Source organism: Octopus bimaculoides, chromosome 7, assembly GCF_001194135.2.
Source record: "Octopus bimaculoides isolate UCB-OBI-ISO-001 chromosome 7, ASM119413v2, whole genome shotgun sequence".
NCBI classification, from domain to species: domain Eukaryota; kingdom Metazoa; phylum Mollusca; class Cephalopoda; order Octopoda; family Octopodidae; genus Octopus; species Octopus bimaculoides.
Genome location: NC_068987.1, coordinates 39,534,334 through 39,555,208, shown reverse-complemented (window position 1 = coordinate 39,555,208; position 20,875 = coordinate 39,534,334). Strand labels below are relative to the sequence as shown.

Below are 20,875 nucleotides of genomic sequence, written 5' to 3'. Positions count from 1 at the left end.
ACACACACACACACACACACACACACACACACATACACACATATACACACATGCATTCATAAACACACACACATACACACATTTATACAAACATAGGGTCTTACAGATATATTGAGACAATGTTTATGATGCATAAAACTGGTTATAAATACTAAAATAATGGTAGTAGACAGATCTAATTTTAACATAGCATTTATTACAACAAAAACATTTATCACTCATTATAGCCACTCTTTTGGGCAATTACTGCCTCAACATGAAAACGAAATTTGTTTTGCAGCTGCCACAACCTCCACCCTTTTGATTTTGCATGTTGCACACACAATGCAGGTCTTCAAACTATTGATACTTGAGTGTAGTGAAGCATTGGTCCTTGATTGAAGTACATTCCATAAAAAATAATTGAGAAGGTTGAGATCTGGGCTATTACTGGGCCAGATGTTGGCCCTCACAAAAAATGGCACCTTTTCACCAAGGAAGGTCTGTGTTGCTTTTAACCCATGGCATGGTGCAGAATAAGCACCACATTGTCAAGCCCAAACTTCTGCTCCATCCAAGGTAACAGAGAGTTCTTCAGGATGTCCAGATACTCCATTGTGCTAATCTTCAAGCCTGACTCAAAGAAGTGTAGATCCATGACACTTCCATCACTCACCATGTGTCCAAATATCATCACAGAGGCAGGATTCTTAGTCTCAAGCACAGAAGGATGTCAGAAAGGTTGTATGCAATCACATAAGAATTTCTGTGATTTACCTCAGCATCCACAGTGAACTTCTTCTTGTCCACAAACAGGAGAGTTTTTCCTGCACCTTGATGCATGATGAATGACAGAAACTTTGGGCATCTCTCAGCTCCGATTGCTTTGGCCTTGGCTGTTAGGAGGTGATGGCATCATTGAGCATAGCTAGTCATACCTGTTCACAGCTCTGGACACTGTGGAAAGGGACACATTGCATTTCTTTGCAAGAGTTGTTGTGGTTGTGGATGGGTTGGCTTCAATTGAACATTTGAGATCAGTAAGAAACTTTGGATTGCATTTGGAATCAGTTCAAGTCTTGTGTTCTTTTCTAACAATCTTTCCCTTTTCTTTAAATTGTTTATACACACGATAAACTGTTGCTTTCATTAACTTAACAATTTTATTGACAGTGTGCCTATTGCATGCCAAAACAGCAATGGCAGAATGATCCTGTTGTTCCAGGACTTTCTGTGGTCAAATCAGTTTGCTATTCACCTGAAAAATAAAGAGGAGGATTATATTTTCAAGCAAGCAAGGTTTTGTCACAAAATGAAATGTTAAAGCCACTAAATCAACTGCTTAAAATTGGTCTCAATTTATCTGCAAGACTCTGTATATGCAGATATAAATATATGCACATGTGTATATGCATATATAAATATATGCACATTTAGAGCACAGACATTTATAATTACATCTTCTACATTTGCAGTTATCATTTTATTCAAGTTAGCTATAGTTGTTATTATAAGGTAAATATTGACAAAATGTTTTCAAATAACAAGAAAAATGAATAGTTCAACTGAAATAGAAGTTTTAAAATGTCTGTTGTAAGAGCTAGGATTTGAACTTCACTCAATAAGTTATCAGGCCAGTGCCACAAATGGACCACGCAATTATCATGTGTATGTTCTATTTATCAGCCAATTGGCTTGCAGGAGATCATTCCACAAACTCAGAACAAAAGTGAAAGGTTTTTCTAGTTATAAGCAGTTTGGTGCCAGAATGTTGGCAGAGTTTGAAAGCAACCAGGGAACACATATTTCACCTCTTGCCACAAGCAAGCCAGACCAAGGTAGAGTTTTAGCAAGATTTGGCAGACTAACATCTTTTTGTCTGTTACTCCAAGAAAACAAATGACTAAGTAAGCACAGTTAAAGACATGTCATTTTACTCTTGCTCAAAACAAACCAGAGATGTGATTAGATTCAGATAAACTTATATGTCAATTTTCATTCTGTATGCTAGAACTCCTTTGATCTTAGGTCTGCTAAAACCAGGCTAACTAAGCTAAGCAGTAATAGCAACAACAGAAACAACAACAGCAACAGCAATAACAACAACAACCTCCTCTTCCATTTTCCATACATTCTTACATGATCACAGACTTGTTCACTCTGACATCTGTTCAATAATATTTCATGTTGGGTCCTATAGCTGTTTGTTTATATTATTCATGTATATGAATCAAAAGGAAAAGCATATAGGCCACTGGAAAATGTTTAATATCATTCTATATCTACTCTTTCCTTTGAAGAAATGATTCATATCATAACTGAAAGATGCTGGATATGCTTCAAAAAGATGGCTTTCTAAGATTCATTTTCAATATAGTTTATTAAACGGTAGAGGTTATGGTGAAGAATGTTCCTAACAGTGTTTCCTTGTGCTGTAGTTCCTCCTTTTCCCATGAAATTCGATTGATTTCACTTTACATGCACTTTTTCAAAAATACATTGCTGCAATTTTTGCTTCTCAGCTTTCAGAAATGTCTGATTTCAACTTCCTTTTCTTTCTGGTCAGTTAAAGATTACAGCACTGAACAACTTTTCCCTACTATTCTAACATCACTATTCATGTTAACAACAGCCCTAATAACTGATATTCATCAATTTGTTCATTCATTGCTACCTCTTTTACACTCTCTCATAGTTTGTCTGTCTTAATTGTTGTTTCCTTTATAACTCAAGTGATTTTCATGCTTTACTTACAGTAGGTTTTTCTTCAGCTAGAGTGTTCCCCTAGTAGTGAATTTCAAACACAAAATTATAATTATTTGGATTTTTTTATTTGTTCATCATAACACTCATAATCTAGTTTTCATTTTTTTTTTTTACTTGTAAACTACTTAACCTTTATTAAATTAAAATTTCTTGAAGGAAGCACTTACAGTCTCTTTCTTTTTTTCATCAAGTACACAGTCTAATTCCTTCTCCACTAACTCAACTACAGTATTATAAGTAGTATCTTCAGCATCGAAAATACTTTAGGAAGATCTCTGTCTGAAATTTTCATATTGAGCATAAATAAATTTGCTTGATCCCAAACCAACAACTTAAGTCAAACTGTATAATGCTACACTATCAAACTTCATTCATTGGAAACAGAAAAAAAACTTAATTCAAGTTTAACTTGCAAAATGTTTGTAAAGCTAGTTTCTTGTCATTTCTAAATTCTAATCAATAATAATGTACAAACAAATTCATTTGCTGGCTTTCTAAATAAATTACTTATAAGCAGGCTATAGTGAATTCATACACTGCTTACCATACAGACTTTTACATATTATCAACACAATTACGAGGGCTATTCATTAAAGATTCACTTCTGGTTATTGCAGGAAATGGAACTTGTACAGGTATAATCATACATGTCCCTACATACCACATTGTAAATTGCAGCTTTCCACTAGTATTTGTTTGTCTTTTACGGCTGCTGAAGTGGACTAAGATAATATAATGGAGGCAGTTGAATGCAGATCAGTGATCAGGTTCTTATACTTGAAAGGTTGTATACCAAAAGACACTTTTGATGAGATGAAAGAAGTTTATGGTGACAATGCATGATCATACAATGTAGTCAAGTACTGGCATCGCCAGTTCAAATGTGGTCAGACATCAATGGAAATTGGTCCTATTCCTGGACAACCACATTCCACCATTGATGATGACACTATCCATAAATTGGAAGCCGCCATTTTAGAGGATCACGGCATAACTATTCAACAACTAGCTCAGGAAGTGAAGATAAGTGTAGGGTCCATGGAAAAAATCATTCACGACCATTTGCACATGTGGAAATTGTTTGCACAATGAATTCCCTTGATGCTTGCATCTTTTCTGAAGCAGGAACGAGTCAATTGCTCTCAGGCTCCTTTAGCAATGTGCCAAGAAAATGAAGAGGACTTTTTTTGCAGACTTATCACACAGGATGAAACATGGGTCCATCACTATGATCCTGAGACTAAAGTTCAGTTGAAGCAATGGAAGCATGATAACTCAGCACCTCCAAAGAAGGCTCATGTCCAACCCTCAGCAGGTAAGGTGATGCTCACAGTCTTTTGGGATCAGCGCAGAGTAGTGGTGATAGATTTTCTGGCAAAGAGCACACAATTAACAGGACATATTATGCTTCTCTGCTGCAGAAATTGTGGGATGCCATCAAAGCAGAGAGGCGTGGCATGCTGACCACAGGAGTTTGCCTCCTCCAAGACAACACCCCAGTTCACAATGCACATATTACCCAGATGAAAGCACACTCTTGTGGCTATGAAATCCTTTCTCATCCCCCTTACTCTCCCAACCTCACACCATCTGACTTCCACCTCTTTCCAACCATGAATTCGTTTTTGAAGGGGAAGCGCTTTTCAGATGATGACGAACTTATTTCCGAGGTAAAGTCTTGGCTCCAGACGCAAGAAAAGGTTGTAACGGTATTGTTATAATTGTTATTGTCGAGGGTTGCCAGTTGTAACAGTATGTGTAGTGATAGATGTTGATTCTTGGCAGTTAATGATTGTAACAGGTGTTGCTGTTGCAGATGTGTAAAATGAAAGAAGAATAGTAATCAAAGTTGTAAACAAACATTTATTTACTGTTACTTTGTTGTAGTCAAACATGATGGGTTGGTATGATAAATTTGTAAAACATGCGAGGTAAAAAGAGATATCGTAGATTTTCTTTGTATAGGTGTGTTTGTGTTCTCATCATTGCATAGTAGTAAACCACAGATAGAGATAGGGTAATGTTGTAGAGAACAGAAAGTAAGCCAGTAAAAGCGAGAGTGGTGGGATGAAACAACTGCTTCGTTGGTGAGTTATCATAGTTGTTCCTTCAGAGATGGCATTTTGTTTAGCTGGTCAGCCAAACTCGATTCTCACCAACTGACTTTAACTTATAGAGTTATAGAGTTCTTGTATTTATAATTATCCAAACTAACTAGGAGAGACATATTGTTGAGAACAATAGATTTCATTGGGGGTTGACCTGTTATCTTAATTCTAACTTTTCATGGTGAAGGGGTTAGGAGGGTCAAGTGGCAGACATAAATTGGCTTAGCAAAGCCATATGTTAAATGTAACTTGCTGTCGTCAATCATTGTTTCTCAGTGAGAAAAGTGCTGTTGAAATATTATGGGAAATTTTCCGATTCAGGTCCGAATCTACTCTATGCCTAAATGAAGTCACAACAAGGTCTTCACAGCTGCATAAAGTGAGGGGAGAAGTGTCTCACCACTGGTGGTGGCTATGTAGAAAAGAACTAATAATTATGCCAAGTTTCGTTTATCCCAGTCCTTGGGAAGTGGGTCAGGGGAAATCTTTAATGAACCCCACTCGTATAACAATCTTAATCTCATTCAATTGTTAGTAAAGGTGCAACTGTGTAAGCTCAGAATTATACAAAGTTTAACATGGAAATATAGTATGACTAATGATTATTTGCATGCTTATTCTTAACTCAACTGGACAGGCTCAAATGCAAAATATGCTTGTTGCAGTAGTGTATGTCATAGAAGAATAACTTTTCCATTTTACAAAGTTAAGAGTAAGCTTGTGAATAATTGTTGGTAAATAACAATTTTTTATTGGTTGGCAGATATAAGCACCAATCAGCCAATAGTTTGTTCACAGTATGTATAAACAAAACCAGAAGCTTTGTTTAGGCTAAAGAGTTCTGGCTACTTCTGGTTGATGAGATACATATTGATCAGTGGAATCCCAGAATGCCATGCACCAGGGAGCCAAGTGCGTTGAACACACTGTTGTTGTAAAAGAGAGAAGTTATTCTATGACATACAGCAACCAGCAAATTTTGCATCTGAACCTATCTAAATGTGTTAAGAATAAAATGTGAATGATCATTGGAGACCTCGCTACATACAGTGCAAATAATCTTTATAATGTAACTGCTGATATTTATTTAAAAGGATTATAATCTCAAATCTTATATTATTCTTATCTTGACAACTGACATAAAATTCATTATAAGTCAAAACCACTTAAAAATTCATTTATTTAGAGCTTGAAAATGGATTCCTGTATAAACTTTGCTTATAAAAACATAACCCTGAATTATTTCAATAGCTTTTATTTTTCAAAATATTAATTTCACTGTGAATATCCATGAAATGACCTTTTTAGCCCACTGTGCAACCAACTTTCTTTCTCACTCTCCCCTGAACCACCTCTATTGCCATTCCTCACCTACTCTTACATCTCATCATTCAACCCTATTTTTATACACCTCTTATCACTCCTCCTCTGACTTCATGCCAGACAGTCATGCTCTTTTCATCATATTCTGGCTTTTTTCACCTACCCATCACCTACCCATATTCTGGCTATTTTCATCTACCCTTTTTTCACCTATTGCCTATCACCTTCCTCCCAACATCACCCCACATATCCTGCCTTTTTCCCATCATACACTGGTTGCTTCCACCCTCCTACCAATTCTAGTCCTTCTGATATAATTACTCTCTTTCTCTCTCTCCCCACAATTTCTCTCTTCAATCACATGAGAAAATGAACACATCTAGATTATCGAGTACTCATTAAACTTACATTAACACTACATTCTCCATCTCAGATACCCATTTCTGACCTCTCTGCCACCTATTGTTCCAAATCTTGTCCCACCTCACTCTACACATTTAGGTTACTAAGTACTAGATTTACATCTAGTGTACAAGACACTCCCCACTGCCATTTGTCATTGTTGCCTCCATTGTAGACTGTATTGCAGAAGCCTGTCAGAATGTCATTCAATTCTCCTATTTTCCAGACTTCAGGTGAAATGTTATCCAGTCAAGCAGCCTTTTGGTTTTTGGTGTTTTGAAGGACTTCTTTTAATTCATCAATGGTGAAATCACCAGTTATTATATCAAAGGTGTGGTTAATAATTGATGATGCATCTCTATCGAAAATTTCAAAAACGATCCCTCCACTTTTCTAAGTGTTCTTATGGATCTTTTAGCTTTAATTTTTGATTACTGGAATTTTTGCATGTTTATTTTGTTTATTGTCTTCCAGGCTGGTGATGTCTGCTTGTTTGCTGTAACATGTTTAATTTGATTTATTTTACTTTGGATGTAACTTTGTTATTGAGAGTGATATAGGCCTACTAGCTCTTTGTATAATTTTCTGAAACTGGTTTTATTTGAGGGGCTTGGATGAGACATTTATTAGTTCATGATTTTATAGATATGATTACTTCTGTGTGGGATATTACAAAATTATTGTAATGCTGTGTTGGAGGAGTTTTGTTCATTTCATTTTGCTTTAGCTCAAATCTGTTTCTAATTGCAATGGTGTATTGATCACAGTTCCCTCTGTTACTGATTAAAACTGACCCATCATATGCAGGTCTAGAGGGTAATTTGGTTTTATTAGCTCTATGTGGCAATTTTGTGGTCATTGCTAACTCTCTCAAAAGTATTGTAAGACTGTGTTTAAGGCACTATTCACCCATTTTTTGTTGATTAGCATGTTATCTAGTTGGGTGTTCATGCCATTGGTATATTTGAATGTATATAGCTTGGAGAGTTTCTCATGGAATTTGGCATTTACATATACTAATCGATTTTCAAGAATAAATTCAGTTAGATAGTGACCATATGTATTCATGGTTGTGTAGAATGTGTATTTATGACTTCAGATCTTTTGAGATGAGCATTCACATCACCTCTAATTATGAGAACAGTGCTTTGATATTAGTTGCTCTAATGAGGAAAGAGAGCCTGATAAAAATTGGAAGTCTCTTATCTGTTGCGTTTGCTAGTGAATAAACAAGATATGAGTAATGTTTCTGGATTTCCTTGATAAGAGGCTATTACTATTCTTGCATGAATTTTCATTATGCTGTTTAAAGACGAGGACTGGTGGGTTTAGTAGCATGCCCACACTGCCAATGGTGGAATTGGTTGAATTTTTCCAAGCTAAGGCTGAGATGAAAGTCCAGCTTCTATCAGTATTGTGTAATTTCAGCTCAACATCACATGATAAAACCTGTGTTCTTGCACACAGATAACATCAGTTTTATGCTTGATGGCTGAGACAACAAGTTCAGGGAGTTGGTTCAGATTTCAAAGGGTGCACTTATTGAAGGAGGAGACAAGTGTATTTTGCTTACATTTCAAAAATGTATGTACATTTGTCTTTGTAGCTGATTTTTTGAACTCTGAGGCAGAGCCAGAACTACAGCAGAATGTGCTTCTTGCTTGACTACACGACAACCGATGTGGGATAACTTTCTTAAGTTAATGCAAGTCATAGAATGTCTTTCAAGGTTCTATAGACAATTGCAGTGTCAGTTATATTGATGGGTTTTCCAGACTAAGTTTCACAAAGGTATAATTTGTTGTGAGGAGTGGAAAGAAATCTATAAAACAAAGTATTTTATGTCTTGCATTCCATTTCCTATTACTATCCTGCATTCTAACAACAGTGGCACTTCTTCTCTTTTCAGGGCTTCAGGATTTCAACATAACCCTGGCAGGGTGTTATGCCTTGCAAATGGGCAAGCTGTGATTTTGTCTGGGATTGCTTATTGAGTAGTCGCAGCTTCCCTGTATATCTACAGGCCATTCCCCTATCTGCACACTGGGGACACCAAAAATAACAGATTAAACAAATATTTGAAATAGATATTTTCTGTTCAACTTTATATGCATATCTACAAATATTGACAGATAAAAATTTCAGTGACACATCCTGTGATTGCCCTGGTTTTATGATATAAACTTCTTGTTTTAAAATTATCTAAGTTAAAATTTTCTATCAAAGTTGCATGTTAATTTAAGTTTCAAACGCCAACTTAATAATGACAAAATTATTTTACTACATTCTTCATTATTTTCAAAATTAGGTAAAGCAAAGGCGATGTATTTCAACAAAAATATGTGTAACAAAGAGTTAAAGAGAACAGACTTTGTTTAAAGAAACACGCTAGAAGAACACTAAGTTGTGTTTGATAAGAAAAACTCTATTAAACCCATTACACCTGATTAATTCTCTTCAAGATTTGTAGATATGTAATAACTATTTGTCTCATATATAACATCTAATAACAAATATTTCAATTAGCAGGCAATACTTCTTTATTGGACAAAGTAAGGTACAGACACAAAAATTACCTAGAAATGGAAGCTGTATGAATTCAGAGAATTTTGGGATTCTTTAAATATTCACTTCATCTTTCGTGATTCTGCTTTTCTTCCTTTCTTTGTTTTGCACATTTCAATTTGCCTATTTACTAAATAACTTTAGGTTGCTTATTAATATATAAAGAGATTAATTTCAAATTCAGGGCCTATATTTTTAATGTAGAGGTTCAAACCATTTAATGCTCTAGTGTAGACTTTGGTAGAATAAGACATCCATTCCTGCAGTCAATTTAAATGTCTCAAACAGTTACAAAAGTTAGTGCTACAGTGACTGTATCTTTGATGTTACACTTATTGAAATGCTGAATTTTCAAGAAATACAAGTTTTCAGTTCTAACCCAGCCTTTGGATAATTCTTCATTGGGCATTGTCAATAGATGATTGTGTATGAAAATAGGAACAGGAAATATGAGGTTAACAGCTCTCATAAAACTTTGTCATTAAAAGTATTTTAAAGTATATATATAAACTTATGCATTAAGAACTTAATTTTTCTATATGTAACCTTAACATAAGACTTCATAACATTTACGTAATAACAACTTTAATCAAAACATTTTTTAACAACTATCCAAATAATTTGATTTTGGCTAAAATTCTATTTTTTAGAGAAAAATAAACTGTTTAAATAAAACCAAAACAGAGAATAACAAAATATAGAAATTATTACAAGTGGCAGTCTTCAATATTTGAGTTAATAAAATATCCATGGGAATAAAATATTCTTTATTTTTAATTTGGTTCTCTTTTTCTTTTTGTTCTCTTAATAATCTGATTGTCAACTTGTGTCCTTAATCATCAGATCCAAACCCAAACACAGAATCCATATCAAACCAAGCATATTTATCAATTGAAGATGCTGGTGATCTCTTAGACTTTGGGGATTTGAAAAACTTCTTCACAGGTTGAGTTTCAGATTTTTTCACATTTGCTCTCTTTGGTTTAACAGTATTTAAATTTTGTTTCACTGGACTTTTTTTGGTCTTATTATTTCCAGTCAAAATTCTGGTTTTCCTACTTCTTGCTGAAATGTTATTTTCAAGATTTTGTTGATTCTCAGTAGTAAGGACCACCTCTTCTAACTTATGATCAGAAACATTATCCTTCTTGGGTGAATTTATGTTCTTCTGGTGTTGTTTCAATAATGGGGTCCGTATTGTGATTTTGTCATTCTTTTGGTATTCGGATACTGAGGAGTCTGAATCAGACACAAGTATCATATCATCAGAATTAAACACCACTTTTCTCTTCTTGGAAGTTAAGAAGTTTGATTTAAAGGAATTAACATCTATTCTTGAAGGTGTCATATTAATTGGATGTTGTGGTGTCATCAGGACTGCCACTTGAGGTTGTTTTCTTGTCGGAAACACTGTTTTCATAGTATTTTCATACATTTCCTTTTTCATATTTTCTTTCTCCTTTAGCATTATATCTATTTTTTCTTCAAGCTGGATATTGTTCTCCATTTGATATTGGATATTCTGTTTTAGTTCAGAAATTTCACTTTTATACTGTAAGATCTCTTTCTCAAATTCACTTGTTTTTTCTTTCAAATCATTTTCATGTTTCAATTTTTGTTCTTTGATTTCATTTTCATTCTTTGCGTAGATTTCTTTAGTCTTAATGTCAAATATTTTCTGATTTTCTTTTTTATACTTTTCAAGAGTATTCACCATTTCTTCTTTTTGATTTTCACTTACTTTTAAAATTCTCTCCTTATCTTGAATTGCATTTTCTTTCAAAATTGTCATTTGTTTGAGTTCTTCTTGATAACCCATTAAGACTACTTTTTCTTGTTGACATTCATTAATTTCTTTTTGTATTGTTTGAAGTTTACCTTTATATTCTTCAATTTCTGTTTCTTTTGCCTTCACTATATCTGCATATTTACTAACTGAAATTGCATTTTCTTCAATTGTTTTATTTAATTTGCCAATGTGAGAAGAATATTTACTTTCATGATTTTTCATTTGTGTTTTTAGATTAGATATTTCATCCTCCAGCAGATTATTTTCATTTCTTAGCTCTGATATAATTTTTGTCAGTTCATTAGATTCAACTGAAGATGTTTTTCTAAGTTCTTCAATGTTTTTCAAGGCCTCATTTAATTGTTCCACTTTTTCTTGAAATTTGCCTTTTAGTACTTCTGACTCATTGCTTAGGGTTTTGTATTTTTCTTCTAAAGTTTCAAGTTTTTCTTTTGTTTTTTCATGCATATCAGCAGCATCCACATTTAAAGCCTTTGCATTGACTACTTCATCATTTAACAATATAATGTTGCTATTGAGGTTATTTATCTTGGCAGATTTGGAATTTAACTGGGCCAGTAGATTGTCTTTATGGCTTATTTCTTGTTTTAGATTTTCACTCAACTCTGCATTCTCCAAAACTAAGATATCTTTATCACTCTTCAAGTCTTCAATCATTTTATTTGCTGATGTATATTTAACATTTAATTCTCCATATTCTTTTTCTAGTTTTTCGTAAACTTCATTTGCTTCTTTTAAAAGATTTTCTAAAGAAGCCTTTATTAATAAAGCTTCATTACTTTTCTCAGTTGATTCAAATTTAAGGGTTGTGTATTTAAATTCCACTTCTGAAAGACCTTTTTTAGATTCTTCATAATCAAACTTTAGTTGATCTTTCTCCTCTTCAGCATCACGTAAATCTTTATTTAATTGTTCCAACTTTTCATTTCTACAACAAATTTCATTCTGTAACTCCTTATTGATATTCTGCATATCTGCTATCCTCTTTTCTAAAACTTTTCTCTGCTTTTCCTTCTCCTGAAAAATATTATTAATTTCATTTTTTAATTTATTTTCTTCATCTTTAGCTGAAATATTTAAATCATTGAATTTTACTGAAAGTTCTTCAAATTTTTCAAAATGTTCTCTTTCTTTATATTTTAATTCATTGCTTTCTGCTTCACATTGCATCATTTTATTCTCTACAGTTTGAGAATGTTCTTTGACAATGTTACACATTTTTCGAGTAAAATCAATTTTTTTCAAAATTTCTTCTCTATTGCTAATTTCTTCTTGCATCTTTTGACTTAAGTTTTCATTTTCTATTTGCAATTCTATGAAAGATTTTCTAAGATTCTCAATAGTTTGGGTCAATTCCCCTATCTTTTTCTCTTTTTGTTTGCTTTCAGCTTCTGTGGAAAGTTTCCACTCCCTTATCTTTTCAGCTTCCTGTCGGAGTCGGCTATGCAGGGAAAATAGTTTGCATTCTACATCTTGAGTATTTAATGATTGTTTCTCTTGTTTTGTTTTTTCTTTAGAGACTAGATTTTCTTGGAACGTTTGAAGCAGAGTTGTACTTTTATGCATAATAAGAGGCATTTTAAGTTTTTTTGTTAAACTGAGACCATAGTTTGTAGACTCAGAACTGTTTGCCAAATTTTGATCAGTCTTCTCATAGACTTGAGACATCGATGCTAAAGTACTTTGCATCTTGTACGCAATGCCTGAACTGGTTTCTTTTTATATAAAAGTATTTAACATTCCATTGAAGTGCGATAACAAATGATTGTCTGTCGTCTGCTTATAAAGGGAAGACGAGAAGAAGACGCTAAAAAACTCAGTAGCGCCCCCAACGATAATTCACCAGAATTACCTCCCTTATTTCGCGCAGGCGCAATTCGCCATTAATCTTCCATGTGTTTGGCCTCTATTCTATTGCTAATTGAAACTTACGAGTGTGTTGTTAAATACTTTTCAACAACCTGACTGTGTATTATTATTATTATTATATTTAGAGTGGTTAAGATAATAATTTGTTGGCTTAAACAAACAACAATGGTTAAACTATCTGCTGACTTAATAGAACATTCAGCTCAATATACCAACCCGGTTAGAGACCGTGAATTAGATCTCCGAGGTAATCATGTTTCCTTCTTGATCTTTTCTTTAATCAACAAACTTTCTAATTTCTAATGATATCGCTTAATAAATTTATGTTCGTGTTATTATCTCAAAAGAATATTATTATCATACATGTATAACTCTCTTTATGCGTCATGAAATTAAAAAATTAACTTAATACTAGCTGAAAAATGAAACTTTTGTGCATTTTCAAATTGTTCTGTTACGTACAATTTGTATAAAAATCAATATAGACAAGTTAGATTAATGAAATTTGTTGTTTTAACTTGAAGCTTTGACAAAAATAATTTTTTAAAAACTATGTGTGAGTTTTAAATATTGGTTTCAAATTTTGACACAAAGCCAGCAATTCGGGGGTTGGAGTAAGTCGATTACATTGGTAATACTTCTCAATTGGTACTTATTGTATCAATTCCTAAAGGATGAAAGGCAATGTAGCGGAATTTGAACGTAAAGAAGGGCGAAATGCCGCTAAGAATTTTGTCCGGCGTACTAACGGTTGTGCCAGCTCGCCGCCTATGAATTTTAAATATTAACAACAAACAATTGTAAATAAACTGTTTCAGACACACAACTGCTTCCTAGCTCAAATGTCGCAACATTTCAGTGGTGAGGCCTGTATTTTTAGTCAGTTTATTGAGTGACAAAATATTCTAAAATTTTGTCGCTATTTGAAAGCGTATATATTTCAAAAAGCACAAACAACTCCTGTATTTTCTCTAATTTTTGTACAGTTATTAACAATGAACTACATTTTTTACTGCTTTACATTGAATAAACATGAGTGTCATTTGAGTAAATGTTGGGAACCACTTATATAATTACATAAATTTGGCTCTCCTAATAAAATTGTCTTATTGTATTTCAGGCTATAAAATTCCTGTTATTGAAAATTTGGGCACTACTTTGGTGAATATCTAATTTTCTAACTACATACGAACTTAATTTTCTTTTTGATGCATGTGTTTAAAATATTAGCTGTTGAACAGGCATCCAGCCATAGAAATCTCTACTCCAACATACTCTTGCCTGATTCATGCTAGCATGAAAAAGTAGACTTTAAAATAAAATGATATATAAATGTATATCAAACCAGTGCAATCTTCTTTCTTGCACACAGCAAGAAGGTAGTATGCCCTGTTTAATCTGCAACATCAGTGTGCATGACTGACAAAGCATAACTGTGTTAAAAGAAAAGTTAGACATAAAAGGGATTAAATGTGGCATGCAGGAGAGGAGAATGTGTTGGTTTGGACATGTGATGCATATGAGTAAAAGCTGTATACAGAAGTGTCTGTCATTAAAAATTGATGGCACCTGTGGAAGAGGGAGACCCAGGAAGACATGAGATGAAGTGGTGAGGACTGATCTTAGGATGTTAGGTTCACAAAGGAAAAGACAATGGACTGAGATGTTTGGTGATAGGGGGTTCTAGAGAAGACCTGCCCGCATCAGCAAAACTGAGCACTAGAAGCATTGTGTCCCACCTACATGTAACAACAAACTTTTCACACACCCTACCCTAAGAAACCAAACTACATCTCCTCATCAAAAACTGCATCTTTCTCTTACATTTCCTCTTTATAAACTATGATTGTCTTCCAATCCCCTTCCCTGCCCTTCTTGCTCATTGTATTGCTGCTTTCCCCCACCCCATTTTTATATCCAAGTTTTTGCAAGTCACAGCAATCTCTACTCCCTACTTATACTTTCTTGGCAATACCTGACCATGTATATTATGACTACCATACCTCTCTCTTCCTTATTCTACCATCGCATCTATGCTCTGATCCTTTTTACTTGTGAATATATCCTGGCACTTCATCATCTTCCTACTCTCTCTTGCACTTTTGCTGTTTCCCACTCTTTCTCTCTTTTCCTCACTCTTTCCTCTGGCTGGGTAGCCATATATCTCCTCTACAGCAGCACACTTGTTTTTGCCCTCAGTCTTGATCATTCTGGCCCCTCTTGCATTTCCCTTTGACTACGTAACCAAATATCTTCTTTATATCAGCGGACCTGTTTCTGTCCTCTTGTACCTTTCTCTTCTCTCTCTTTCTCACTCTTGCTTGTTGGGTAACCATGTACCTCCTTTATAGCAAGATACCTGTTTCTGCATCTTTCTCTGTCATGCTCTAACCTTTCATCATTTGACATTAGATCACTGCCTCCAATGCCCCCTCCGTCATAGCAAGACACCCATTTCTTTCTCTCTGTTACACTCTTACTTTTCATCCTCTGACACAAGTTCCCTCCCAAAATTCCTTGCAAGTTACTTGGTGACCTTGTCATTGCTGGTGCCTCATAAAAAGCATCCAGTCCACACTGTAAAACGGCTGATATTTGGAAGGGCATCCAGCTGTAACAATCATGCCAAAACTAACCTCACCTGTTCTAGTGCCATGTAAAACGCACTGAGTCCACTTTGCAGAGTGGTTGGTGTTAGGAAGGGCTATAAAATCCCTGTCAAAGCAGACACAGTAGCCTGAGGAAGTCTTCTACCTGGACAGCTCCTGTCAACTGTCCTAGCCATGCATGCATGGAAGACAGACATTAAATGATGATGTGCATGTGTATATATATATATATATGCATATGTGTAGGGGTATGTGTGCACATGTATGGATGCGTATCTGTATATATCACCAGCTTTTGTCACTACCATCATCTCAATGTATATTTCACTATGAGTGGTCAGGTCTTTTCCTGTACTGCATATCACTCATCAGGACAGTCCTTTGTCATCTTTACTGTGAGGTGCAACATCTTCAGCTCACTTTTTATTACTTCAGCCTATATCTTCCGCAGTCTCCCTCTTCAGTGGGTTTAACTAAGAAATCTCTTCATAAACAAGATTGATGGAGATATTTTAAGAGCTGATACTTAGCTCTATTTCCATGGTATTAAATGGATGATACGTTGTTACATGGAAAGGATGCTGGTCTTTCTCAGCCTTCCCAGATAATTTAGTTTGTATTAATGACAGTGGCATGGACAAAACCATTGAAGTGCCTGCAATGGATTTGAACTTGTAACCCCTGAGTTAATAGTCCAACCATAAAAACCCATGTAATTTGCGCACCTGTGTAATTTATGTAGGTGATTTTCAGGATAAAAATTATTAAAAAAAAAGCTTCTACTCATGTCAAATTCACACCTAAAAGTTTTCAGAATTGCCGATATGGCCAGGGAAAAAAGGTTTTTTATTTAGTTGTATTTAGCATAATTTCACTTACTTATGATTAGATTTTATTAAATTTTGATTAAATAAAAATAATTTCTGTTTAACAGGTGTCACATTGAAGGCTATTAAATTACAAAGTGTTTGTGTTTATAATAAACTGTATTTTACATTTCTTGCCCACAAGAGATTATGCTGATCTTTAGCATACTTCTGTATGCCTTCTCAAATCACAATCACAGGAAAAGTTGTTGATAATTCTTATCTACAAAAACATAGCTGATGAATAAATATGCACAATTGTTGCAAAATAAGTTAAATTACCAATAAACATGTAATGTATAACCAGTAAATCCTGGTTCAAAGAAACTAATTTTTAGTCACAGTCCTGTATGTTATTCTGAATGGCTGTTCTCTCTCTTCCTCTTCCTGTCATGCACATGCTCTTTATATCAGTGTTATTTGCATAACATTCACTCTCTCTTGGAAAAAGAAGGGAAACAAATCATAGATCAAGCCTTTCTGGGGCTTACCGAATCCTTTGTGATCGACACTGCTGAGGGGATTCTTCTTTTTGTTCTTGACAGTTATCTCTAGGAGGAGGAGAAATTTCAGTTGGCTCCCTGTCTGGCTCTTGAGGGACATGTTTGGGTTAGGTTATCAGTTGGGTTAATCTTCCCTGGTGATGCCAATTGTTTTGTGGATACTGTGGTTTCGCAACCATCTGGATAATGGACGTGAGCGTATTGGGGGTTGGCTTCGATTAAATCAACTTGGTCCACAATAGGGTCATACTTGTTAGTGTGATTGTTCCTTTGAACAAGCGCAGGTCCTGGGTTAAGAAGCCATGTTGGCATAGATGTTCCTGCTGCTGAACGTCTTTGATAGTTAAAAAGATGTCCATGAGGACGTACAAAGTAGAGATCTGATTGAATGCAACGCATCTGGAAGAACTGTTTCCCATGAAGATACTGGAAGGGCATGGGTTTTCAAAGAGAGTAGTACTGACTTCCAAATAATACCATTATATCTTTCTACTTGATTGTTCTCAGTGGGATTGTATGGTGTCCTCCTACTCGTTGCAATGTCCTTACATTGCAACTTCTAGACATAAAGGCAGTTCCACGATCTGAACATACACAACTGGGCATACCAAAAACTGAGAACAAGTCTGTAAGACACTTTATTACAGTCTGAGCTGATTTGTCAGATACTGGATAACCAAACGGAAACCGAGAGTACTCGTCAAGTATTGTTAGGAGATAAGGATGCTTCATGGAAGGAATCGGACCTTTGAAATTGATGGAAATTCACTTGAAGGGCTGCATGGCCTTAGTTAAGTTAACTGAGTCTGGTTTATAATATTGTGGTTTCACTTCTTGACATATAGAGCAATTCCTACATATTTGTTTCACGTTCTCTAATGAATATGGAAGATTTCTACTGTGGACGAAATGATGAAGGCGTACTACACGAGGATGGCACAGTGCTGCATGTAACTCATAAAGTGAATGTGAACTAATTGCTGAACAGCGTACCCTTGTGAATGCATCTGGAGTGATGTTGCTGGATCCTGGGCAATAGTGAATATCATATGAGTATGGAGATAACGCAATGCGCCATCTCATAATTTTATCATTTTTAATTTTGCTCGTTGCTTTATAATTATCCATGAATGCAACAGTTATTAATGTAAAATGTCTATCTAGAAGAAAGTGTCTCCAATGATGAATTGATTCAATAATTGCTTGGGCTTCCTTTTCAACTGAGTAGTGGTACTGTTCGCTACCTTGCAGTGTATGAAAATGGAATGCGACTGGCCTTCCATCTTGATTTAGTGTCACAGATATGGAAAAATCTGAAGCCTCCGTCTCAACAGTAAATGGAATGTTCTCATCTATTACTTGAATGGCAGCATTGGCTAGTTTTACCTTTAATGACTCAAATGCTTTTACTTGTTGGTTGTTTAGAGGAAATTTTAATACGTTATTTAGAGGATATATTTTGTTCGAAAATTTGGAGATCCACTTAACATAATAAGAAAATATACCGACTATACGTTTTAATGATTTCTGGTCAGTTGGTGTAGGAAGATTGAGGAGTGGAGCAAGTCTTTCTGGGTCAGGGCTGAGGGTATTGTGTGAGATACGGTATCCAAGAAAGTCAAGAGTTGTTGAGTAAACACATTTGTCTTCATTCATGGTAAGCCCTTCACTTTTTGCTGCCATTTCAAATTTTCCTAAATTTTTATCGTGATCATTTTGATCTTTCCCACATATGGTTAAATTGTCTATGAATGGGAACGTATCTCGCAGTTTGTATTTACTCACAAAGTCGTCCATTATATGTTGCAAACATGTGCTGCCATTAGTTACTCTGAATGGCATCCTAGTATAATGCCATAATTTACCATCAGCTTCAAAGGCAGTGAATTGATGGTCTTTCTCTGATAGAGGAATCTGATTGTATGCCAAACGTAAGTCTATAGTACTGTAGACTTTATACTTAGCGATAGTGTTCACTAACTTATCAATTTTAGGAAGGGGGTAGCTGTGTAAATTTGTTAATCGTCTCTGAGTATTCAATCACCATTCTTTGCTTTATTTTTCTTGAACAACTAACACTTGCGATCTCCAAGTGGAGTTACTAGGTTCAATAATGTTCGCATCTGCAATGTAAAATATGGCCCGGAGAGTGATTACAGCGTGAATGTCAAACTTCAAGAAGTAGTTAACCATTTAATGGTTTTAGTAAATTTGTACAGAAAAAGTAAGCATTATACCGCCCAGCATAAATAAAAGTCAACTTCATTATATTTTTTCTATAAAAACCTATTCTGATATTAAATGAGTCAACTTCCGGTACAAATGTTTACATTTGTATATCATTTTTCAACAAAAAAATTTCTAAAAAAATTCTGGAAATGATCTACTCATGTAATTTACACCCCCACTAGAGTTTATTTTTGTTTTTGCAAAAAAGTATGTAAATTACACAGGTTTTTACAGTACTTGATCAGCAGCACTAAGCATCCATGTGAAATAGATTACTTTCAACTGCTTGGAAGGTTCCTTAGTAGTAGTTGATACCTTTTATTACCTTAATTAGCTATAGAGATGAGTTCTAAAAGCATAGCGGTTGAAATGCTAGTAGCTGTCAAATTTGCCTTCATCACTGTCATTGTTATCTTTGGATCATTGTTGACCATTTTAATTAACGGTTTGCTAATCTCGCTCTGAAAAGAGTTTACTCCTCCTGCATCTACTTTATTCTCCAACAAACCGGTATCTCAATGATTCATGATTATGCTGTGAACAGTTGAATAGCCATATTGTAATTCTTAGATACTGTCTGATATCCATCTCCAGCAGTGTGAGCATCAGCTGTCTTCTTCTTAAGTCATAACTGTTCTCCTGCACCTTTTCCATGATGTTGCAGATAAAATAGTTTGTTGACCAAAAGAAGGTTACAAAAACATTTTTCAAGTGATGTCATGTAGCCTTGCCTCCTATTCTAGAAATTTCTGGATTTTAGAACTTCGTCAGAATGATGTAACCTCTTATATGGCATGTATTCTTATATTGTAACCCAATCAGTTGTTTTTGCAATGCAATATTCAAATTATGTAGGTGCCAATAGTTTTGAATCATACTTGAAATTTTTATTGGCTGAAATTACCATATTAAACATCATCAGATGTCCTCTTTGGCAAAATTTAGGCTTTAGTTGTTCATACTACTGTGACATAAGAGCATTTTTTTAGATATCTAATTTTAGTGAAAATGTCAATAAAAACCTGTCTTTGACAAGGGGTGCTAATAATTGTGTGCATGACTATATGTATGCATGTATAAGTGTATGTATGTATATTTAAATAAGCATGTATGATTCTGTATATTTTGTTCTGATTGTATTTGTTCATTTATATGTAAAGTCTGTACATAACTGAATCATCATCATCATTTAATGTCTGTTGCCAATGCTGGCAGGAGCTGGATGGTGTGATCAGAGCTGGGGAGCTGCACCAGACTCCAGTCTGTTTTGGCATGGTTTCTGTGGTTGGATGCCCTTCTTAATGGCGTGATACAACCGAAAGGATCAGTCTTAACACTTCTGCTGCAGGATATAAGGTCTTCTTGAGTATGGCAAGGTGCCAAGTGTCCCAGTCCTTTGTCATCTTGCCTGAAAGGTTCAGCTCCTGAGGTTATTCTTCAGTACTTCATCTCATGTCTGTCTGGGTGTCCCACTTCCATGTGTACCATACGCTTTGAGAGATTGACACTTCTTTATGGAGTTCTTGGCATCCATCTGCATCACATGACCAAACCAGCACAGTCTTTTCTCTTGCACACAGTAACCAATTCCTCTTATGTCTAACTTCTCTCTCTCTCATATATATATATATATATATATACGTCTAGATAGAATAGAGACAGCTGATGAAGGGATATTCCAAGTGGCTTTCCGTTTTCCTATGTGTTCGTTCCGTTGTCTGTAGTTTATTGTTCTAACGTCCTGTACCCTGATATGCATGTATATACACATGTAGATGTAAGTATGTACATATATGTGTGTATACATGTATATATATTCTTTGTATTATTATTATATATATATATA

At 34.9% G+C, this 20,875-nt stretch overlaps 2 protein-coding genes across 2 annotated transcripts in view; one reads left to right on the top strand and one right to left on the bottom strand.

Moving 5' to 3' along the window:
* Positions 1 to 9,111: 9,111 nt before the first annotated feature.
* On the bottom strand, positions 9,112 to 12,751 carry LOC106883952 (synaptonemal complex protein 1). The gene has a single exon (XM_014935107.2). The coding sequence runs from the start codon at positions 12,640 to 12,642 to the stop codon at positions 9,976 to 9,978; it is 2,667 nt and encodes an 888-aa protein (XP_014790593.1). The 5' UTR covers positions 12,643 to 12,751; the 3' UTR covers positions 9,112 to 9,975.
* A 57-nt stretch (positions 12,752 to 12,808) lies between these two features.
* Positions 12,809 to 20,875, top strand: part of LOC106883950 (trichohyalin) — a 51,220-nt gene continuing 43,153 nt past the window's right edge. The window contains exons 1-2 of the mRNA XM_014935104.2: positions 12,809 to 13,069; positions 13,943 to 13,983. Of these exons, the coding sequence (XP_014790590.1) occupies positions 12,988 to 13,069; positions 13,943 to 13,983 (123 nt within the window). The 5' untranslated portion in view covers positions 12,809 to 12,987. The remainder of the gene's footprint in view (positions 13,070 to 13,942; positions 13,984 to 20,875) is intronic.